At 49.0% G+C, this 23975-nt stretch overlaps 4 protein-coding genes across 4 annotated transcripts; 3 read left to right on the top strand and 1 right to left on the bottom strand.

Annotated features, from left to right (window-relative positions):
* Positions 1-142: 142 nt before the first annotated feature.
* Positions 143-1415, top strand: TGME49_236635 (hypothetical protein; the record flags this gene model as incomplete). Its single annotated transcript, XM_018780467.1, has 2 exons — positions 143-387; positions 1154-1415. The coding sequence occupies 2 exons, from the start codon at positions 143-145 to the stop codon at positions 1413-1415; spliced, it is 507 nt and encodes a 168-aa protein (XP_018635788.1).
* Positions 1416-1952: 537 nt separating this feature from the next.
* On the top strand, positions 1953-5980 carry TGME49_236630 (hypothetical protein). Its single transcript, XM_002368985.2, has 2 exons — positions 1953-3149; positions 3516-5980. Exons 1-2 carry the CDS (start codon positions 2997-2999, stop codon positions 4443-4445), a joined length of 1083 nt encoding a protein of 360 aa, XP_002369026.1. The 5' UTR covers positions 1953-2996; the 3' UTR covers positions 4446-5980.
* TGME49_236620 (protein kinase (incomplete catalytic triad)) lies at positions 5281-13508 on the bottom strand. The gene is made up of 14 exons (XM_018780466.1): positions 12653-13508; positions 12141-12216; positions 11440-11589; positions 10953-11022; positions 10611-10685; positions 10203-10326; positions 9931-9998; positions 9379-9620; positions 8802-8918; positions 8243-8352; positions 7538-7740; positions 7137-7206; positions 6484-6554; positions 5281-6099 (listed from the first exon to the last, which is right to left on the bottom strand). Exons 1-14 carry the CDS (start codon positions 12750-12752, stop codon positions 5905-5907), a joined length of 1671 nt encoding a protein of 556 aa, XP_018635789.1. The 5' UTR covers positions 12753-13508; the 3' UTR covers positions 5281-5904.
* Positions 13509-15879: 2371 nt separating this feature from the next.
* TGME49_236595 (ankyrin repeat-containing protein) lies at positions 15880-23234 on the top strand. Its single transcript, XM_018780465.1, has 11 exons — positions 15880-15910; positions 16019-16217; positions 16447-16587; positions 16965-17053; positions 17771-17877; positions 18519-18622; positions 19289-19414; positions 20136-20203; positions 20486-22262; positions 22886-22970; positions 23201-23234. The coding sequence occupies exons 2-9, from the start codon at positions 16050-16052 to the stop codon at positions 20607-20609; spliced, it is 927 nt and encodes a 308-aa protein (XP_018635790.1). The 5' UTR covers positions 15880-15910; positions 16019-16049; the 3' UTR covers positions 20610-22262; positions 22886-22970; positions 23201-23234.
* Positions 23235-23975: the final 741 nt, after the last annotated feature.

Raw genomic sequence — 23975 nt, 5'->3', positions numbered from 1 at the left:
GGGAGGAGGAGAGCGCAGCCATTCCTGTGACGGTCATCCTTAAGCCAGTGTGGCACACCGAACACTGGCAGTTGGTTGGTCGCAGTAGAGAAGATGCCTCTCAGGTGGATCGATAGATTCCTGGAGAGATGAGTACAATTATATGCTGCTTTATCATGGCACAGTCACCGTTCGTTACTGCAGAATAGCTACATCAAGAAAAAAAGGGGCGTGTGGGCTACAGCTACCATGTATGGTTCGCGTCCATCAGCGTGCAAGGCAGACGCCCACCGCCACAAAGACTTGTGGTAACACAGTTGTGGAAAGAACATTGTTCTGCCGGATGCAAACAGAAGACATGGCAGTTCAGTTGCACAAGAGAAGTGGGAGAAGAGGAGGGGACAAAAGGTAAGACCAAAAGAGCACCTCACCTCACAAGACAGGCGTGACGCTATCGCATAATGCCCGGAGAACAGAGAAATCTGTCCGATGATACGCGGTTGCATCAGACTGGTTGTGATTATCTCGAAATATGACTATTTACAAGCTGTTTCTGAATAGTGTATGCTACGAGTTGGACTACTGGTGTAGACCGTGAATGTCGTTGAATAGCGGATCCAAGTTGTATTTGAGTTAGCACAGCATATTCAAGATAATTATTGTAGAAACAGACCCAACTGAATACCACAAATCAGTATACTTCACGCCTCTATTATCTGAAGGAGCTTTCATGCGTAGTCGACCATGCTGGCCCAAAACTACGCCAGCCAGTTCGCGAGTGCGAAGGATATGACTCAGATTCCTAAGGCGGAGACGATTCTCGCGAAAATCAAAGCATTATTTTAGCGTGTGGCCAGTAGAGACCAAACGTTTTTCCTCTGTAGTCGTTGCCGGGCCTTCTACCCACTCTATCGATCTACCCAGAAAGCACTGCCTGTTCCAGGCACTTGTGCATGTTTTCACTTTCCCGCTTGGAGCTCAAGCATGCCCCCTCCTTTCTACAGGCCAGCGAGTCTTCACAAGTGTACAAAAGTAGAGAGACTCTACTGTGCCATCGTTGCCCATTCGCTCCGCACAGTGACTCTACAAAGGCGATATGTTTGAGCTCTTCATCAAGTTTCTGAAAATATTCATGCGCAGTTCTCTGCCTTACTGCCGATGCCTTCTTATGCAGGAAGGAGACCTTGATTGCCGCACTGATTAAAAAAAATTTAAATTTGTGGCCAGTGACGCCAAGAGAACATGGAGTCTGGTCCAGCGAACTCAAGAAGATCTATGTCGCAAAGGCAATCAACACAAATCTTTCAGTTGATCCCTTGAAAGCAACTGTGTGTAGTCCATGCATTATGCAGACAGGGCTAAATCGGAGAAGTCGGCGTCGGAGTCTTGCAACCCTGCTGCCTCACAAAATAGCCAGATGGCTACGTAGTTCTTAGTCCTCTCTGCTTCACGTGCAGGCCTGCCCTTTGAATGGGGTCCTACTAGACCTGTCCGAAATGTAGAGGGTGCGAGGTCCTGTTAGCCGGAACAATCACTAGGTAGACCGACCCACGGTGTCTGGAGGCACCAAAAGCAATGACGATACACGCCATGCAGAAAAAAAGACCAACGAAGGGTGCGTGAGTGTTCGAACACGAGTGTGAACAGCATAGGCGCCGAGATTCCCTAGTGCGAATGACGAACATGCGTGGAAAACCCGGAATCAACATGCAGTCAGACAAAGAATCCTGTGTGCGGCTTTACGGGTGCGTTTCGTGACAGATTAGTGTCCCCTCCATGCTCTGTGCCAATCTGATTGACACAGAGCTGTCACGGCAACAGTATAAAGTGATGATCTTGAGCCCCCTTTTGGGGCCGAACTTCACCTCGTTTAGTACCTGCCAGCCCCAGCTTGTCTGGCCCTCGATAGGAATCGTTTACCGAGCGCCATGTGACCTCCCCCCGTCACCGCAGACACAGGTTGTTTGCCTTCAGGACGAGGTCTTATCTAGAGTCTTTGCGGGTGCGTGTTGAAATGATGTTACCAGGAGGACGTTTAATGCAAGGATTGGTGAAAATGCACTTGACGAAGCAGAAACCTTCGTCCGCGACGCGCCTCACGAGCTTCGATTATCACTTCGTTTCAACTGCGTTGCAGCCCAGGGGTTCGCTTTTATATCTTAGTATGCCAATTGAAAGGAAATGTCCCTTACAAGCTAAATACATGACAGGTTGGGAAGAATGCTCACTTTCTGTCAAAAGAAGCTGCTGCTGTACATCTGCGCCACGATGGCTTCGGTCACTTCATAGCGCCCTCCCCCGCTTGCTGATGCGTCCTCCTGTACCCCTATTTTTTCCACGAGTTTGCAAATATTTGTGCGCCTTGGAAACCTTCGTGAGTGTTCTAGTTTCGGTAATACACGTGAATGAAAAAGCGTGTGGCGAGAAGCGAAGTCGGATGTGAAAGGACATGCGCCTGGTACGCGAGAATCCTCTTCGTCTGCGCAGCTTTGCATCCCGACTCCTAGAACCTCTCCAGGTCGAGCGTCGCTCATCGTGAGGCACTTCGTGCCAACCCCCCTTGCAGGAACCTTATAATAAAACAGAAAGCAGAGACGCCCAAATTTCCCCTTTTTTCGGGAAACAATCGGCAACAGAGGCATGTGTTATCTCGGTTCCGTCAACAGATGTTTCCCCGGTACGGCTCACTGCCAACATCGCTTCCGTCGGAACGCTGAGTTTCGCAGTATTCGAGTGTGACGTTCAGCTTTTCCCGATTGGACATAGTTTTTCTGTGAATCACGAAGCCTGCACGCGGTTGGGGGGTTTTTATTCACGTTACTGCAAATTTGTGTGCTTGTCTGTCGTTGACTCCGTGCGCTTCGTGTGCAATATCGATCCGGCGTCGCCTGAGGTGTCCTTCACCATGTCCGCTACCTCGGGCGAGTGCACGCGCCCGGAAGGCGACAAGGAAAAAGAAGAAACACAAGCTTCAGTGCAACCGGGACACAGTGAATACCATCATCCGTTCGCTGGAGATGAAGCGGCTGCCGGAGCTGCGGTTGCCTGCGCGGACTGCGTGGCAGTTTTCCTCGGGACCGCCGCAACTGTTTCCTTCGGTATCCTCCAGGCGGGTGCTCTGCTTGTGGATATTTGTTGGCGTGCTATCCGCAAGTCTTGCTGTGACTCTGGTAAGATTAAGGTTATTACGCTGGCAAGCGATAACGGCAGACGTCAGGAGATTTCAGGATGAATTTGGTGTGCCGCCGCCGTGAGTGTCAGAAATGTGGTACTGAACTTCCAAGCATAATTCCCGATAATACTTGCTGTAAGCTTTGCCCCCTCAGGAGATCCGTGTTGTTATGAAATGAGTGATCTGGAGTTTTTACTGCCTGTACGCTTCTGAAGTTGGCTTCAGACCATCTCACGTAGTGAGTATAGTCTCATTGTCGCGACCGTGAGTCATCGTTCAGTTACCTCGTGACCCCCGTTGTTTCGCCGAACGAGAGAACTGACTCGTGCATGCGAAAAGTGACAACTCTTGTCTTTTTTTGCAGGGTTTTCGGATAGGCAGCCGCGGTACTACGTCCCCAGCAACCGGGTGGCGTATGTGTACGAGGAGCCGGTGCGGGTGTACTTCCCTCGGGCACCCAGCGGGTACTACAGTGGCTCAACGAACACCTTTATTCCCAGGACGCCATATCCATGAGATTCATTGCCTTGCGAAGATGTTCTCAAGTGCTGTCTGTGCCGGTCTGAACGGGTGGTCCGTGGCATTAGTTCGACAGTATGGTAGTCTGCAGGCAGTACAGCAACAGGAGGGCCAAGTGGTTCACGACCTGCAAAGTCAGATGGAAGGGGTGCCCAAGACAGCACATGAAGACGTAAGTGCGGAAAGGGAGACCAGCCAACGAGATGCACAACGATGTGGACCTACTGACAAACAGCTTGGGCATTTGGCAAAGCGGCTGGCTCTACCGTTCTCTTCGCAAGCTGGCATGGTCCCATCTTCAACTGATCCAGACATCGTCAAGTTTACGGGCCAGTTTTGGATATCTCAGGCAACCCCTTCGCATCGTATTCGCTCCTTGTTTCGGAGCTGGTATTTTTTGCTTGGTGGTGTGCCGGATATACATATTCTGGGTCGCAGCATTTCTGAAGGTACCCCCGTAGAGGTCGGAACTGAAGATTATGGAGGCTCTGATCAGCTGAACGAGACGCCTTGTATGAAAACCATGCCTGCAGAATATCCTCCTCTGGTCGACCACCCCGATGAAACCGCGTGTCTGTTGCCATTGGATAATCTTCGAAGTGACTCTCCTAAGCTCTTTTTTAGTCCAGAGCATACGCGCAGCGGGAAGGCACAAGATGCATTGGAGAGCGGTAACGTAAACGACAATGCACCGTGTTTTGGAGGACGCTTTTATCGTTTGGGGCGTTTCTCTGCACTTGCGCAGTTGAACGAGAAACACCCAATACCAGGTTAAAAAGAGAATTCCCGTGGGTGTAGGTGTGTGAGAATGTTTGGCAACGGGGGCGCCGAGAAGAAAATCTGTGCATTCCTGACTATGCGCGTTGTCAGTTTTATAGGCTGATGAGTGCCCACCATGCAGGTACTGAATACCACTTTAAGGGTGACAGGCCAGAATCCTGCTCCGTCAGGTGATACGGCCGACATCCCGCGAGGTGTACAAAAGGTATACACAGAAATCCGCAGCGGAGAAGTTTAAAAGTTCGCTTTTAAAATCGCACACAGGAAGCGAACGTCTGGTGCTTGAAAGGTATGACGTTCTCCGCGAAACGTTTAGAGGTTGTTTTGTCTCCGTGGTGCCCTGTGGTGCCGGTTCCACCGTGGAATGAGGCATCTGTACGTTTTGTTGAGTGTAGTCGAGAGAGTGTTCGTTGTGTGCACCCATTTAGGGGGTTCAAGGGTGGCAAATGAGAGACTGACCAAAACAACTGTTCTTAACTGTGTTTGGTAGTTTCTTCCATGGGACGTCAGTGCCGAAGGTGCGCCAGCTGATGCGGCTAGCTCTCGAGGGCTTGACATTGCAGCCCCCACTATTGTGAACGCAGTCTGTCGTGTCATCGTCGTGCCTACTGTTTAGCCCCACATCCGTGAGGGACTATAGTTGAAGCGGGATGCAGCAAGGGACGCTTTTAGCGGAGGGAGGTAGAACAAAATGTCTTCGTGGGTACCTCCCGTTGGCGTCGGTGACTTCAAGAAACAACGACTGCACATCCTGTCATGCGGTAGCGTTGACAGCAGCGGAAGTAAGAATAAAGAGATAAGTACTCCGCTGAAGCGGCAAGTTCAAGAGTCGCGGAACTTATTTTCACCACATTTTCGACTTTGGAGTCTGCCATAAGACGTCTTCGTTTCAAGGACATCTTGCGTGTGAAAGGCAGCATGGGGACAGAGATATTGACAGACAAGCACCTGCGAAGCAGCGTGACCCACATTCAAGTTGCTGGTTGTAGCACGGTGGAAGTGATGAATCCGCTGCACCACTTGCTGCATGAACAAAAAGGGGGACGCCTGGCCTGTCAAACTGTTTTTGTCGTATCACTTCCGGGATACGCACATTTGGCGAAAGTTCGAGCACAGTCGAGCTGTTGACTCCCCGGACCGAACACGACATTCCAGAGGCCTCACACAGCTCATCCCTATACCAAAAGCGCAGTTTTGCAGTCGCCTCGTTTCCTCACAACACGAATCAGACACAGTCAGTGAACTATCCCAACTGTGAGCGCGCGTCTACCGCATCACGACACTTTCGTAATCACGCTTATTGAACACTTGCTCGCCCAGGCTTCGGCCGCTGTAGCGACGAACCTGCTCTTCCAAAGCGTTAGAAGAAAGACTCCGAAAGAGCCAGCCGATGCCCGAATGCATGCGCCGCAGAACTGACAGCGGCTCCACAGGATCTGCCGCTCTGTTGGCGACTACATAATCGTGCATGCCGTTTGTCCTCCCTCTTGGCGCTTCATATGTTTTGTTGCAGCCGCGTGTGCTCGCCGTGGATCCCTTAGATCCTTGTCCATATACTGGTCTTCCGGGTTTGTTAGAGTCACTCCGAAGAGATTCCCAAGACCTCGAAGCACATCTGCCGCTTGGAGCTGTAATCTTTCACCCGTCATCTGCACAACACCAGTGCCCACGAACAAGAGGGCATACTTGAAGAATCTGAAAGTACTGGCAGTTCAGAAGGTAAACCCTTTCCCTCGATATCGACATGAACACACGAGGTAGGCGGCTACGAACAGTAACACGCATGCCATGCTCGTCAGGAAAGACATTTCAATGGTCCTACGGATTGCCCATCACCGGCGCTACACTGCAACAAGATCAACGTAAATGCTATTCTTGCCACAGCTCTAACTGCCAGCGTGACAACAATGCTACAAAGCATCTCGTGAGACCGCACTAGCATCAGCAGCTCGGATGGACTGCAGTCTGCATCTGATAGCAACTGACTGAAAAGGTGGAATCCAGATGAAGCCCCGCCACTAATTCTGGCCTACCAAGAGCTCTTTCCAACTCGGGCGTTCTTGTGGATTGAATGTGAGCATAGCCGAAACCAACGAAAGCAAATCTGCACCACATAAAAAGGGAAAACAGTGGTGGTTCTGATGCGTCGGCTTGCCTATAAGGGGGCACACACGAGCGACGTTTGCTAATTAAACAGCCTGACGCTCTGTGTTTGCACAACAGAAAAGCTCGATATTCCTCGATGCACAGACCTGTGCTCACAATTCAATTTGATGACACTCCTACTTAGGTAGGAGTAGCAGTTCTTTCATTCGCACGTCTCTCGCCATACCGGCATCTACCAGTACTAGTCCAAAAGCCGATTAAAGTGAAGATGTCTGCGTGTCACTCTTAATGGGCGCCCTGAAGTGATAGAAGTGTTGTGTTGTGGCGTGGCAGTGCGAAAGCGTGAACAATGTCTGCACCGAATGGAAAAGCGATCACCAGTGTGCAATTCGCTCATATAACGATGTCACGCGCACGATCAGCCCCACCAAAGATTGGCGCTGGAGTGGATACGGTAGATGAAAGCTCGCTATGAGCCCAAGCCCCGTCGCAGCGTGAACCAAACAAAGAAGACTATGTGTTACACCTGTGTCACAAGTACAATTTTCAACGAAAAAATGCGTTGCTGTCGTGAGCTAACCTTCGTGCCGACCTTTATGCCGCAGCCGCTCGACGGCCCGGGCTGCTTTCTTGGCGCTCTGATTCACACCCTGAAAAACAGACGAGTCAAGTCCTCTCTTCGAACACCATGCTTGCACCAACCACCTCGGCCCATGGTCATGCATCTCGGCATCATATGGCCGCAATGGTTGCAGTTCGTGAGCAATATCGTGTTTGTTTGACGGTTCTTGTCAAGTGTACTTCACAAACGCAAACTGCGCGGAGTACTAACGGCACCAGGTCAGCAGGCTGGAGTAATATAACTCTCCACGGTGACATGCACACGTCGGAGGCTTCCAAAAGACAATACAGGAACTGCTTTCTCCCAGACGAGCAGAGTCTTCTGCCATTCTTCGTTGCTATTTGTCGCTGCTAACTTACCGTCGGCTCTTCCATTGTGGCTAAGTAAAGCAAAACAAGTCCAAAGGCGTAGACGTCGTTTTTGTACGGTGAAAGCGTTTCTGTGTAGTACTGGGGCTTCTGTATCCGCGCCGTCACCAGTGCCTCCCGATATTCCGGTGAAAGGAAGGTCGGGACGGATGATAATCGCTTCGCCACGCTCACCATCCACCGCTTGAACTCCGCTGAAATGTCAAGCACACGCTCGAGAAAAATGCCTAAAATCGACCAGAAAACGCCAGCGGCTGCTTCAGTAACCCCCATTATTCTAAAACTACCGCGCGAACGTTCTCCAATGGTCATAACTGCCTTCCCAAACTCTACTGCTGCACTCAGGTCCAGGCTTGACCTGGAAAAACCCGCAGCCAATTTCCACAAGAAAGTGTGAATATATCCGAAAACTGCCTAGAACAGCAATGCACGAAACCGAGAAGGTCAGTGTTCCAGATGTAGGCATGGTTGGAGAGCAATCTTTGTTTTGCTTTTGCCGGCGAAAAAACCTTTCGTATTCGCGGAAAGCACAAAAGCAAACGCGGACTGCAGACCTATTCGCTGCATGTAAGCCGCACCAGCCCCTTTGCATGACTTTCTACCCGACGCAGTGACCCGCACACGTCTGTTTATGAAACTGAAGAATGCACACGACCATAAAATATTAATCCCAAACCCCTGAACGCGAATGCATACATGGAGGGAGAAAGTCGCCAACGAGAAGCCTGAAACCGTCGTCCGAGACGAAAATGTTGTTCGGGTGAATGCTGCCATGATACAACCTGCAATTCTCCATGTAGGCCATGCTGAGACAGGGAACCGGAGACAATAAAGAGTTGCCAGAAATAGTGAGCAGAAACCAACTCGAAGCATGAGACTACATGTAACAACAGACCAAACACGAATTTCTGAAGGCAGCGGTAACCTTCGCTTGTTCTGTCCGATGCAAACGATGTAGTGATAACCAACCTCACACATGTAGATATGTCACGAAAGAACGTCTCGAGCTGCTCGTCCCTCGACACTGAAACATTTCGTCGGTTACACGGGTCTCTCGAATTCGGTGGCATCGCAAGGCTGCGCAGGCAGCACACGTCTGGCTATCTTTATGCATCGATAGTGCTCTAATTTGTACCAGTGAAACCGAGAAGAGTAACGTCGACCGTGATGCTACTACAAATTTGCCAGTCGATACACATGTCTTTGGCACTTCCACCTCCGTCAGCTGAAATGGCTCAGGTGCGCAGTACCATACCACGAGATAAACTTGTGCGCGTTCGTCACAAGCAAATCATCTTTATAGTAGAGGGACTTCTTTTTGCCGGCGAGATTCTTGATCACATCTCCAACGGTTCCGTGCTTGAAATACGGCCTAACATGGATAGAAAAATGTTCCCACAGAGACACCAATTATCGTTTCTTCTGAAAGACCCTGCGTCCATCCAAACGCGAATTGATTCCCGATAAATACCACAATCCTCCAGACACGATACCACGGGAGCCCGCAGGCTGGGATAATGCATTCTACCGTCTGCAGGGGAGATGATACCAAGACCTGTTTTCGCTCTCTTCAATACGCAAAACAGCTCCTTCGGTTGTGTAAGATCGCTGTTGGAAGTAGACTGTCGCCGGTGTCTAGCCAAAAAACGCTCGAACGGCAAGGCGGTTGTTTATTGAACGCTGCTCCAGCCAGCCGTTCTCGCCCTTAAGCGACATCAATGTCCCTCAGGGGATCTGATACAGTGGCTGACTATGACCTGTGTGGTAACAAACTGGCAGTCCACACCCGCTCATACTCTCTCGCGCGACACCATATTCCTTCGCTTCCTTACCTGATAAAGATCGCGTTTTCAACGGGCTTGAAATCCTTGTGCTGTCGCTTGATTGTACCCACGTAAACTATAGGAACTAATCCGACATCTTCGAAGTCGAAATTTCCCCTCTCTACAATGAAACGCCAGATGACTTTCATCTGCGCTTCGCCTTCTGCAAGAAGTGTGTCTGCATTGTCGCTGCCGCCATCGGAAAAGCCCATCCTCCGGCCGTCTGCCGTGTAAACCGGAGCTGGTTCGACCTAGAATAACAGTGGTACCATAAACGAAAAAACCCGCCACAGATGCTGCACTGAATCTATCACAGTCGCAACAGACAAATAACAACAGAAGTGCTAGTCAGCCACGCGCTCAACACAACCGATTCCGACTCACACACATGTACAAGCACGTAGGATGGCACTTCCTACGACAAATAGAAAAAAACCACGGGCAGCCCATAAATCTCCAAAACACGGCCGCGGATGTTGCCTCAGGTGCACGACATATTCCGTGAGGTAGTGCTATGTTTGTTGTCCCCGGCAGTGCAATAGAACATTCTAGAAGACTTACCAATTTGGCTACAAATGTGTCAGGCATGTCGGGTTCGTCCTCTTTCGAAGGCTCAGGTGCCACATTTCCTGCATATGCAGACACCATAGCGAGTCCCGATACAGTGAACAAAGTCCCAGGTTTTGTGGAAAATGGTCTGAATTCTTCACACACTGTGAATCCTATAAACACCGTCTGCACGGGGGCTGGCCATATAAAATGCGGCCAGCGAAAAGGTTATTTTTCAGGACTTGTTCCTAAAAACGAAAAGCACGTTTCTCCATTCTCCCTACCTTTCCTCCTCGATCTTCGTTCAAGAGCCTCGCGCTCAGCAGCTGCCGCCTCATCTGCTGCTTGCTTGGCCGCAAGCATCTCTGCCTTGTTGAAATCTTCCCATGGCCGGGTAAGGCAATGAAGCTGAGCCGTCAGGAAGTGCAAATCGGACAATCGCATTCGTAAGAGCGAAGGAAAATCGGGACGTGACTCAAAAGATTTTTCCCCCTGAAGGGAAGTGTAACATCCACTGAGTCCAACAAACTTCAGAAGCAGCCACTCACTCGACAGAAACCCCCCTCTGAATGTAGTTCGGTATTCTTGCGATCCATAGCAGTCGTGTTGGCCGGATAGGGGGTGGCTCCAAGAACACGTCTAACAGGCAGCAGATACCAAAGGAATCGTTTTAAAAAATAATAAACACGAACCTGATGAGGTATTTCTCTCCTCTTCCACGTAAAGTTTAGTTCATTTTGTTGCATCTCTGCCAGTTTGCCGTTCACCTGCAGTGAAAGGAAACAACGAGGACACTCAGTGGTCGCATAATCTCTGGCACATTCTGATGACTGAGCGGGGAACCGTTCGTGGAGCCGGTCCGAACGCACCTAGGAAACGATGTGCTGGAAAAGAGATATCATGATTGATCGAAGGTCCAGTGATCTGCGTCGGTCGCGGGTCGCCCGGGACTGTTGAAGACGTAGGAACAGAAGTCATGGAAGAAGAAAGCGGAGAGAACTCCTACGTCATCGGTGACATCACATATGTCTCACCTCGTCGAGTCGATCTTGCAATTCGGTCTGAAGCCCTTGGCGTTCTTCAAGGAGCACCTCAGGGTCGGTCCTGGTGTCAGGTATGTTGCAGAAGGCGGCTATCCACATTTGAACAAATACTTCATGATTTGACATCGATAGATGAAGAAATAAAGTCTTTCACATGTTGAAGGCCCGTGCATAATGTCACGAAGGAGAGGCTGGAAACAGTCACATGATAGTATCTCAGGATTCATAAGGGATCTGAACCAAGGCCACAGCCCATCTCAAGCGTGCTCGAAGTTACAATTGGAGGAGACTAGTGCCACAGTACCTCCTTGGATCCAGCATTCTGGTGAGATCAGGGAAGTCGCATGTTGCCGAATCAACAAAAGAATTGGCACCCCGCCGTCGGTCACCTCTTGCTACGTGTGGCGGTAAAACGAATTCCCGTTTCACCTTCTGGAAACGCGGGTTTCATCGCACGAGTTAGTGGGAGAGAGCGCACCTGTCATGTGGGTCAAAACGGTCTGCAAAATCGAATTCATCGTCATAGCCGATATCATCGTCACCTTCCCCTTCGAGGGGTTCGTTCATCGCCGCCGCCGCCTCTTCGATACCTTGGTCCAGCTTCTGTATGCCTGCCACCAATTTGTCTCTTATATCAGAGAACAGACACCACACCCCGCAAACCAACAATGTCGTCCAAGAAACTGCCTCGCACTGCTGTGTTATCGACATAATCGGTAGACGAAATCACACGACAGACTGGATCGCTCATCCTGGACCCGGAAGTAACGCTCCCACCGGGAACTAAAATAAACCACTCAGTACGACCTTGTCCAACCAGGTAAGGTATCCCTGAACTTCAAGCTCGAATCACAAACCAGAGAATTCCTCCCCGTGTTGATAATGATGGGCCGAGTCTTCGGACAATGCCTCCATCAGATGGACACATGCACGAGACCCTGACGGCGTGCCGTCGGCACACGTCTCCGATGAAGTGTTGAGAAGTAACAGCATTGTCTTTGTCATTATGAACTGAAGCTCGAAGCCTCCCAAATATACAAACTCACAGACGCAGTGGACTTGCACCAAGTATTGCCTCTATATGGAGCAAAGAGTGCATAGACATGCGTCCCGTTAAGGCACTTGAAAAAACAACGTGAAAAAACGGCATTCGAAACCGGACAAGCTTCAAACTCTCACCTGAGGTCAGTGAGTTCCTTGGAAACCTGCATGACATTATTTTTAATCACCCATGTTTCACCGTGCACGCCGGTCCCTACGGACGAAGTAAAACGTAACAAGATCAGCCAGAACTCAACAATGGAAGGGCCAAAAATTATGTTCCACTACCTCCCAGCAAAACTGGGTACAGGAGCAGCAACAAGAAAAGAATGCACGACGCAAAGAAAGTAATCCTAAAGCGTTTTGTTGTCATGTTGAGCTTGCCCGTCCTCATATCAAAGCAGCGTTGTACTCGTCAGCGAACTAGAAACAAGAGAGACCGCTCAAATACGGGTCATAGTTTAGCTTAATCCTGGAGGATCCCAGACAAGGCACTCATCGACTCCTTCCGTGAGAGAAAATAGTAACTACTTGGGATAACCCAATCTTTTTTTCCCACTTCTGAAGTGAAAGACGTAGGAAAACTCGTGTTACAGTGTCGTGCCCTGCTAGCAGCGGCTACCTCTGTCGCTTTCCAATTCACCGTCTACCTGGAAGTCGCCTCTCCGGAAAAAACCCGGCAGGCCAGTGGATCTTTTCACCAAGAACACCCCAGTCCGACTTCTGCAATCCTCGACGAGCCATCGTCATTTTGACCGGGCGATTCACTTCCTTGAAAAACGAAGGAACGCGTGTACTATTCGAAGCGCTAGACAGGGGTTAGAGACGACGCGGTTACTTGTCCGGTTACACGTTATTTATCTCATGTAGTAATCCGAATGAGGGAAAAACAGAAAAAAGTTAATGGATGGGTGAAAAATCGATTGAGCCGGGGTGTTAGAAAAGTATAGAAGACGACTTTTCCGGCGGTCAGAAAGGATACATACCCGATTGACTGGGTTTGAAGTCTACAAAGTGCGTGAGACAATAAGATGCGTAACAGAGAAAACCTTTTATTTTTGTTTAAAAGGAACCTGGTCGCACAAGCGTTTCACGTCATGAAGCGCTACGCATGGCAAACGCCACTGATTGAGAGTGCTTCCCGTGCTGACGGGCCAGCATCGAGACTAACGATCGTTGTCTGGGGTGTGATTATATCAGTCGTTCACTAAGGCAATCGCCGCATGAAGTAGGCCTCACAGAAGAAGAAAATCACGAATAATGAATCCCTTGACGATTTAACTATACGTGAACATCGGCGGAGAACCTTGAGGGGGGAGGTTGTGCTGAATGAATCTCAGAAATCGTAGTCTTTCGCCACCGCAAACACCGACAGTCATTATGGTGATTGGTAATAATAGGGAGGGAGGATGCTCCTTTCCCAAAGAAACAGGGGGACGGATGCCTACTCCGAAGTGCATTTCAACCTCAAGGCGCCAATGTCTGTTCAACAGAAAACCGCCTTCCTTACATGACGGGGAGTTCCGGGCAGATCTGATACAAGCAAGCTGGTTGAGCGCGTCGAGGGACTCACGGAGTTAACGCGCGCGAGCGGAGCTCAAGACAGCATGCAGTTGCCGCGTCAGCTCTCGAGAAAGCATGCATACCCTGAATGACTCGCCGTATGGCTACAGAGGGCAGCATTTAATATTTCTTTTACAATATGCTGTAGAAGAACTCGGCCGAGGCACTCGCTGAAACTCCGTCAGTGCCATGCTTCTTTTTTAGCGCTTGTTATGTAAAAGCCCTCCATACCATATATGCAACACCATGGGGATGAATCCGATAGAAAGAGCACACAGTCTGGGAAAAATCAGCAGGAAAATACCATGGGAACAACAGTAAGATGCAACTGCTGGAGTCTGGCTGTCTTCTTTTTGACTCAGAAAAAGAGTCTGTCCAAAAATCTGTTTTTTATTTCAGCAGGATTGGACATATAGTCAGCTCTCCATGCCAGTGCTCCAGGCAGTTTGGATCACAATTTATTCAGCACTTACATTTCAGTATTGTTCAGGTGACACAGATCTAAATGTAACGCTGAGTCGAGTCCTTTCAGGGATCTTGGACAGCAAACTTCAACAACAATACAGTGACTTATCATCAGAGCCCTCCTGAATAATCACAGGTGAAGTATCCTGTCACTTTGATAGTAATGATTGTAGAACACCCAGATCCACTTGCTCCTTTAGCGGATTTCTAGATCCACAATCAAAACGTGTTCACTACCACCAGTTCTGTGTGATCCAGCTGTCTTGTAGAAGCTTTTTGCTCCGGTGTTGTGATGCGAACTTATCGCACAGTTGGCTGAAGTCAGCGGATACGCTGCATGAATATCAAGATCTTGTCCTTCATGCTCAATACCAAGTGTAAATGACAACTGCTTTGTCATTGCGTGCGCCATTGGGATGCTAAACCTGCTCCTGAGTTGCACTTCACAAACTGAGGGTTGGTACTATGCGGTAGACTACTGATGATGCGCTGTGCGTATGAAGGCAGATCAGAGTCGCGGGACGGCCTCCGTGACCTCTGTCCGGTACCATAGACACCGCTTCCGGAGGTAATTCAATTAGGTAAGTCGGGGCTGATATTCAGCTACTGGTTCCGTTTCGCTGCACTCTGAGTTGCTCACTTCCTTCCGACCGATACTGCTGCTTGTCCGCCTGATTATTTGCCAGTGCGCCCCAGGAGTGCCAGTCAGCGCTGCATGATGTGCGCACACATCTAGCCGTGATTCAAGAGTGGAGCTGCGCGGCGCTTTTATGGTTACATGAATACGTATGCATTTTTGGTCCTCGAACACAGTCCTCGCGTAGAGACGACGTCAAGTACAGCTACTCATGCCACGCCAACGGGTTGTTTTTTCACAGGATTAATAGGGAGCCTGGGATCACGAAAAGTGGTATGTGAAGTCAGGTTGATCTTGTACTATCGAATAAAACAACGTGCTCCAATTCGAGTCTAAATGAGTGGCATTCTTTCTCTATCATGTGCAGCTGTGCGGAACATAACAGGCCCGACAAAGACTACAGTCATAAGCGTCGAACAATCTTACGAGAGCCATTTGATCCACATCTGGTACCTCTCCTTGAGTGACTAAAGAAATTCTGGGCTATCACGATGCAAGATAATGAGGCTTGATCGGGGAAGCCGCAAGCCTGTTTCTACTTGAGAATCTCCATTTCCGTAAGTTGTGGAACTCCCGAGACTAATAAATACCCTCCAAATTTTTTAGGGGAACAGATAAAATTCATATATCGTCTCTATGTACACCACTTTTCTTTTGTTCGTTTGCTAGACCATGTGTTGGTTTACACGCTCAGTAGTGGGTGTGAACAGCAGACGAGCCAGGCGTCCAAGCGTCGGGGCTGTGTTGAGCGAAATATCGGAATTAGTTTGAGGGGCCACACACTCGAGTTTTTGAACACCTGTTAGCCAATAACCCAACGACTGCGTGCGGGTTCTCTCTAGCTCTGTCGTTCGTCAATATCTTCTGCAGCTGTCTTTTTCCGTCTCACAAACTGCCTGCTGATCAGGAACAGCAGCGCTTGAACAAGCAACTAGATTGACCATCCCATAAGGTTCGCTTTCAAGCACCACGTTTGTGCTGAAATAAGGTGATTTTTTTGACACTTTCTTCGAAGAAACACCTTGCATTGTAATTAAGAGCCCCAAGCTGTCGCGTCCACTGAGGTAACCTTGCATTCAATTGGTTGATTTTCCCAAAGCGTCAATACATTGTAAAGAGCGAATTCCCATTGTCTAGACTATTCGAGGCAGGAAGGTTTCCGTTCCCTCTACCGGACCAACTTGCTGTTCCGATTTTGCTTCCTGGATCCAAATCATATTGCACAGCAATTTTCTTCTTGACTGTAAGACCGCAGCAGAAATGAATCGAGTCGAAAGTGCCAAAAACAGTACCGAGTGATTTCCTCGGTTGTTCAGTTGGGCATTACTCGTTTGACTGTCACTGTGTACAGCCGTCGCTTGTTCTGAGGCTAGTTCACACAAATGGAGGAATTCATAAAACCTATCGAGCCTTCAAGCTCGAGTGAGGAGCTGCTATCCAAAGAGGACCGTCAAGCTCTCAGAAATGAACGGCTGTTGGAGGCGTGCTCTCTGAATGACACCGAAGTGGCAATTCGCCTCATTGACGACGGAGCAGACTGCTGTTATGAGGTAAAACAACATGTTGACTGCCTCCTAAAGACATGGCGTCACTTCTTTAAGCATGTTATTGGTAGCAGTGAAACAACAGCATCTTCAGTATGACGAGTCACACGCAATGTAGCCGTCCACTTTCCTTCGTTCACTCAAAGCTTGTTTGTTTCAAAAGGACAACTGAGAGCTATGCATGTGGGGGAAGGTCTCTAGTCGAGCTGGTTTTTCTTCCCCTGTCTCTGTGAAGGATGACAAGCAGTGGACACCGCTACAGTGGGCCGCCACCAACGGCAATCTGGAGCTCGTCAGAAAGCTACTTGCAGAAGGAGCGGCTGACATGTATTTGAGCCCGATCCATGGTCCTGCTGTGGCTGAAGAACTGCATAAGGTAACTTTCTCTTAAAATCTCCTACCCGCGTTGCATGAACTAGGCTATCTGTGTCACGGACCCACTGAAGCTCATTTGTATAGACACTAACTTTGCAAAAGACCAAATGTCGCTTTCTTTGGAAACTATCCCATTACATTAAAACGCATGACTATTCCGTCCAGCGCAGTTCCATATGAATACCTATGACTCTATACAACATGCTCACACATTCTCTTCCTTTACCGCCTATCGCTACCTCGATTACTGGACCGTGATACTCAGGGTGGAGTGGACATTGTCTGAGCTAGCGCGTGAGTTTACGGTGCCGCTTCAGCATTTGAATATCGTATAATTCCTTAGGCCCTTATCTGATGCGAGCCTGTCGAATGTATCAGAAGGCACCAAGAGGGAATCTTCCAGACCATCGAATCTACCCGAGAGAATCGGCCATTCGTGTTTACAAGCCGAAGAGATACACCCCTTTGTAAGTGATCCTTGCAACACAGTTGTCAGTCACCACCTATCCATGTAGGCAGAGGTGAATCCATTAGTGAAACACGCACAGAGCAAGCATGCTGTGAATATTTCTAAGCCACGTGATGCGGAACGCAGAATGGAAATGAAGAGAGACTGCTGTTGTACTGCATTCTCTCGATTATCCACTATCTGTTCCAGATTTCAGTAGTATTATAGAGGATCCTTCTTGTTTCGTGAGAGCCTGCAGCTTGCGCGAGTCATGAATGACAAAATCAGCATCCAGTTTTCTGAGATTAGTTTCTCTGTCTCTCCCGCGGGCCACTTTAGTCAGTTCATGTGTGATTGTCAAACCGAGTGAAGCAGCAGCGAAACATGACACTATTGGAGCACTGATGTTATTTCCAAGGCGTCACGAGGGTTTAGCGTGTTCGTTCTTGGCAAAGAAACGCAAAATCACGTACACTCTGTATGGAAAAGGGAATCCGCTGAAAGACGTATACATTCAATGAGAATATGCCGCTTTGCAGTACTTCCAACACAGTTTTGTGTACCCTGTTTGACTTGTACGTAATTTGTCGGAAGAGTCGTTTAGTGTGTTCGCCGTTCAACGGGCGAGAAGCTCGATATTCGGGCGGTGTCGCGAGTGATGCTGTCCGACGCGAGATTGTCGGCGGCTATGATAAAGTGCAGTGTACTTGGCTTTCCTTTTGAAGCATCCTGCCAGACATTGGGCTGCATTCAAAGGCCATTTGAGGATTGTTTGGCTCCTCATCAAGGCTGGTCTCTCTCCGCATGTTAAGGACATTCTGGGAAACACCGTCTTGCATCAAGGTCCGTTTAACACAGGGCACCGGACAATTTGGCACAGTATAGAAGTGAAGTCAATTACAACTGTGTAGTTTTCGTCTGATACGCTATGAACGAAAAAAAACACTCTGACATCCACCTCTATCCCCCACCCTGGAATTTAGTGGAGAGAACTGATGTTCCAGCTTGCAAAATCGCGGGAGAATTACTTTCCGGGGGACTAAGCTCCCTGCTACTGATTTCTGAGATCTCATCGTCGGGATTCTTGCTTGTCTGAAGGCCACTTTTCGCCTGCTTTTCATTTCAACCGAGGCTGCTTTCTTCCTAGACTCCGTCTGGAAACCTGAACGCTGAAGGGAAAAAGTCTGTGACGAAGCGCTTGTCGTGCCTGTGTGAACACGTTTTGTTCGCGATTCCCCACAGTTTTTGTGTTGCGTCTGCTAGCAAGAAGCGCCTTGTATTTCCGTGGAGTAGGCGAGGCAATGATTGTGTCCGGCAGTGTCTTTTCGAATAGGAACGTGTTCTGATCCTATCAAGTGATAGGCACCCAACATTTCCCTTCTCGTTTTCTGTCGACCCTTGTTTTGATTCGCTTTTGCACAGGATACGACACACAACTTCGAACCTGTGTGGCTTGTACTGCTTTATTTTCCGAATGTTTGCAGCTGCTGCTGGTGGAGATGTTGCCACTGTAAAAACCATCCTTTCTTTGGGTGTCGATGTCAAAGAGAAGAATGGGCGGGGTCGAACCGCCGTAGCACTTGCGAGTGTGAGTCCAGAAAAGGACGGGTGGTTTCATCCTGTAGATGCTGAACGATGCCATGCACGTGCGGGAAGTTGACGGATGCCCTGATATACACAAAGGAGCTTTATAGGAGAAATGCGACGACGTACCGAAACATGGGAGAGGATCCATCCGAACCCCAAAACGCGGGGGTAATTGAGCGGATATGGATCCGGAGACTGATGTGAACAAAACCTATAATGTAGCCTGTTTGCTGCGCCATTAATAAGAGTCGACGTTGATGGGGATGCCATCATGAGGGACACGCACATCGAAGCTCGCGGCCTTTTCTCAAGCATAATGGTAGTCTTTGACACTGAAGCAGATAGCTCTCTCATAGCTTTCACACGGCAACAAAACCCCACAGGCACACGCTTATACAGCTCGAACAGTCACCCCAAGGATTCCCAAATGAGAGATATTTCGTACCCCAACAAACGAAACAGGGTTTATGCAGGACTTCTGGCAAATTATAGTTATAATATATTTTATGTCAGCTAGCAGCTTGGACAGTTCTACGTAAAACAACTCCTAAGCTCTCAGCACTGCTGCAGAGTCATTCAGCACAAGCAAGAATGCTTCAGAGAGAGTCACCCGCTGCGCTGGTTTGATGGCTTGCCAACACTGCTGAGATGAGTGTTCCATTGCCAGACTGAAGGCAGCAAGATGATCTTGGAAGCCGCAGCGGAGGCAACGCAGTGCCCGGCGACAGGCGAGTTCTTCTCGTACAAAGTGATGCCTCACATGTGCGGGTTTACCGAAGGCTTTTTTGCGCCTGTAAGTCGTCTTGGATCCTGCAAACGCAAGCAAGCACAACCGTGTCTCCTCACACCAAATAATTATGTGACTGTAAACCTGGAAGGAATGACCGACCAGCACACTGGGCGCGTGAGCATGCCATCCATCGAACTCATGGCAAGCTTGGTTGACGTATACATACATAGATAACGTGCCTGCAGCTACATACGGATAATATATGTATATACATATATGTCCGTAAGTGTCGGGGCCAGTTCGTTTTTGTTCAACAGGGAGGAAAAGTCACTACTGAGTTGAGACGCTTTTAGCGAGGGGACGGACGACAGTGACCCTTCGCCTGCTGCATGACACTTTTGCAGTCTTTCTTGATGTCGCATCCCGGCAGTTTTTCCTCATTCCTGAAAAGAGCGTAACGACATTCTTCTGTACACACACGGATAGCGCAGAAACACACTATACCCAACTTCGCCAAGACATGCGTTCCATGCCGACGAACAGAAGTGTTCGTTCAGTCCTGGGTAATTATCGATGTGGATTCACTGGTCATATACACAACGGAGTTCTGCTGTAAAACGGCATAGGAGAAATTAATCCTTCAAAGTGGAAACACAACTGGCTCCTGGAGTCGGCAGTGCAAGTGGGGGTTTTCCAGACGTATTTTCGAATGGATAGCCGTATGGGGTTTTGATGCTGAGTCGAAGCCCATGTGTTCGTTCCTATTGCAATGCAAACCTTTCAGAAAGCAGTGAAAATGTTCTGGATGTTTGATTCGGCTGACGATGAAGAAAAAGAGAAACCTGTCACGTGGTGAGTTTCTCGCACGGGCTTTTGTACTACTGTAGTACGTTCTGATGACTGGCAAAGAGAGTAGCACTGGAAGAACCGGTCAATCTGTGCTCAAGAACTGGAAAAAGAAGGGAGTTTTTTCACGTCCAAACTGTGGCAGAAACGGGACCAACTTTATCGCATCTGTTCAGTGACCTTTCAAGGAGGCGTTTTTAAAAGAGTGCAGATTCCTCCCGCCTTCCGTGGCGTCCCAGGTAGGTCGCGCCAAGATTGAGGTCCTTTGTACCCGAACGCTCCGTGCAGGTGTCAAGAAGCTGTCCGCCTGAATCAAGAGGCAGAAGCACGTATCTCCCGTGCCCTCTGCAGCGGGTCGCTTGAAGAGATTAACACAGTGAGGCAGTCATCTGTCCACCGTGCATTATGCTAGGAAAAACAGGGTTGCACGCGGTCCTTACAAGGGTAACGAAGGTGTTTATGTGATATCCTGGCGAGCTAGAATGCAGTGAATTCCGGGTATTAATTATTACCCCTGTTCCCAGGCGCTGTTGACCACCGCAGACCATTCAGTCTGCCCGAAACTACGGCGAAGGATCCTCCAGCACAAATCTAAGATGGAGGGAGAGATTGCGCTTCGACAAGCCATGGATTTCCCTGTAGGCTCTTCTTCTATTCCTCACGAATGCGGAGAAGAAACAGTTCTGATTGTCTGCACTACATGTGTTTTTGCAACTAAATGGTCCGTTGTGTTGACATGCCTCTCTACGCAAGTCCCTCCTCCCCCATCCTCACGAGACCTTGCATGTTGTGATGGGGCTCCAGCGCTTCAGGCGAAAAATACAAACGGCTGCCCTGTTTGTGGAAGTTTTGAAGCGGCCCTCCTACACGTCATTTTCGTCAGTGCTTCCCTGTGGCACGAGACGGATAATTATTTCTGCATGTGTACATCTTTTGTTCTTCCACAAACTTAGTCTGACGGTCTTTGCATACGGCCGTCTGTCTTGTGAGTCTTTCAACGGTCCACCGAATCGAAGTATTCTGTATCCCGATCGGGAGCTTCAGAATCCCTGAGCCTGTGCTGGAGAGGTCCGTGATTGATATAATTATCGTACACGCACTCAGCTGGTTACGAGAGATCCTCACAAGCCCATTAATAGTTTCAGTAGACGTCCCCCATTGACTGGCAATAGTAAACTGTTCGTCGGCGTACTCTTCCGCGCCAACGGCGCTCGGTGCATCGGGTGATGTATACACAAGGAAGCCAGTTCTTCTTCTCCCAGGATCCCTTAGGCGAGGACGATTTCTTCGAAGCGATCAACCGCCTCAGCGCGGAGTTACAAGCTGCCACGGACAAGGAATGTGATGAGAAAGTCCTGACCGCTGCTCGAATCAAGCTCAAAAAAGTAGAAACTGGACTGAAAATAACCCGTCTGGTGCGCAAGCCGTCATACGACAACTTCGTCCCTAGTTTCTCTTTCGTCGAGTGAGTTGGAAATGCCAATCATGTTCTTCTTTTTGCCCAATGCAGGCGCACATATGTAAGCTGAAAAGAGGTAATGAGGTGGTCAGCAGAATGTGTTAAGATAGTTTTGATTCCCCGGTGCCGTGCACGCTTCACGTACTTAGGACCTACGGGGTCTTATCATAATACGAGGGTAAGAACCTACTTGGCAATAAATTCCTGAAGCGATGTTACCTCTTTTTCTTATCTTCACGACGAATAGCCAAGCGAGGCGCCCAGAAATAACCCCCGTCCAGCAATACACAAACATCAAGGTTCATTTGCAGCGACCGTGCAGAAATGAAATGAAATCCAGTGCCTTTGATATTAGTCTCTCGCTACGTGACCCAACGATCTCGGGGGATCGCAGAGGTTTCGATGGCTCTAGCGTAACCCGTGGATGAAAGAAGAAGCGCCTGGAGGCTAGTCGCTGATTTCTACGAGCTTGTCGTTTGTGCGAAACTCGCCCACCTTTTTCTGCAGTGCACTCGGGGATGCTATTCAAGCAGGAGAAGAATGCGGGGCAAACACAGCGCTGTTAACTCGTGCAGTGGAAACAAGGCAACGCGCAATAAACTACCTGTAAGATTTCTTCGCAGTGCTCACTTTCAGCTGCTTCACTTCAACCCTCAGGTTGTCCATTCGTGTACCGACATATATAGGTTTAAGTTTGTGATTATATAGTAATACCTGCATATTAGGTCTCCACACAAGTGAGTCTCTTTGTATACAAGGCCTCAATCGTGGACATGCTTGTGTCCATACACACACTGTCATCAATACAAGAGTCGGAGCAAAATGAGTCTTCGTTGCACCGTAAAGTGATTTCTTTTGCTTCGCATTCTGCATTCATCCACTGTAAGAGACCGTCGCGAAGCGAAAACGTTTGATTAGAAGGCAATTTGTTCACGGAACTTACCGGGTGTAAGGCGATATATTCCAATGCAGGAAACTACAGAGCCGGATTGAAGCTGTTGAGAGTGTCTGCGCCATACCAGCTCTCTTTGACATGAAAGGCGACGCAAAAGCTCAACTTCCAGATTGGGCTAAAGAGTTTCAATCGTTCCAGCAAGTCGTTCTGCAGTTTCGCGTACGCAGCGCAACTGGCGTAGTGTACTCTCACAATGACCATCACTACTGTCAACTGCGTAACAGTAAAGCTACAGTGAATGCACGACCTCTGATCACGGTGCATCGGCATTTAGGCACCAAGTCACACAAACAATAGGCGATGTTTTAATCTGCGGAGCATTCCAGGAATATCTGAGGTAGTATGTGTGCATCGCACAGGTTTGTGTTCGACTGGCACGTAGCCACCATATTGTCGTCCAGAATGTATTATCGCTGGCTAGGTGCTGCCGTAAATTCGTCTTTGTGTGCGCACACCCGGGCTTGTGCAAAAATGTTTGTCCGGAGAACGGCCTCGTAGGCCCCTCGCTATATACTTCAGAAAAGTTCGTTCGGGTTCATAACAGTCTCTGGGATAGCAGACCGCCGTCATGTGTGATGTTCCGGTGTAGGAAGAAATTGCTGCGGCTAGAGAATCTCGAGTTTCTTCCACTCTCATCTCTATCGCTGAGTGAGTTAAACGCGTGCGCCCACGACAGCACTGGGAGCTGCTGACGGTCACCCGCTTGCGGTATAGACATAGATTCGGCGTCTCACAAGTGGAGATGGGGAAAGCGAAATGTGCTCCTATGGGCGAGCGTTGTTTACAATTCCGCGAACCGGAGTGAGTTCAGTAGTGCAACAATGCGTAGTCGCGTTAGGGAGCGAATCGAAAGTGTGCGTAAAGCACTTGACACCAGAAGGCGTCCGATTTATCGCCCCTGGCTTCCTCTCAGTGCCAGTCTTTGGCAGAACTGGAGCTGAACGTTCATCATTCGTATATACAGGATACCTGTAGTTGCGTGGGCTCTCAAGAGACGGTTTCTGTGGCGTATGTCCTTGAGAGCAATTTATGAGGAAGCACCTTCTTCTTTCTATAGCTGAGAAGATATATCTTTATGTATCACTTAGGCACGTATGCCTCCACATTAGTCACACACCAAAGCGTATACGCTTGTTCTCCATCAGACACCTGCACTTATTCATGCATGCATTCAGTCACGGCATTTCGTCGGCGTATGCGCCGCATCAACTCGTTGTGGCGTCGTTTCTCTGCAGAAGCAAAACTCTGAATAAGCTGGAGGCACTACTCATTGAAATGAAGAGGCTAGAAGAAGAGCAGAAAATGAAGAAGGTATTCTACGTCATGGTGTGCCAGTTCCTTCTTCCCTAACGCCGAATGTCACA

The sequence above is a fragment of the Toxoplasma gondii genome, chromosome X, assembly GCF_000006565.2.
Source record: "Toxoplasma gondii ME49 chromosome X, whole genome shotgun sequence".
In the NCBI taxonomy this organism is placed as follows: Eukaryota; Apicomplexa; class Conoidasida; order Eucoccidiorida; family Sarcocystidae; genus Toxoplasma; species Toxoplasma gondii.
The sequence above is the reverse complement of the archived record's forward strand: the minus strand, read 5'-3'. Positions and strand labels throughout refer to the sequence as shown.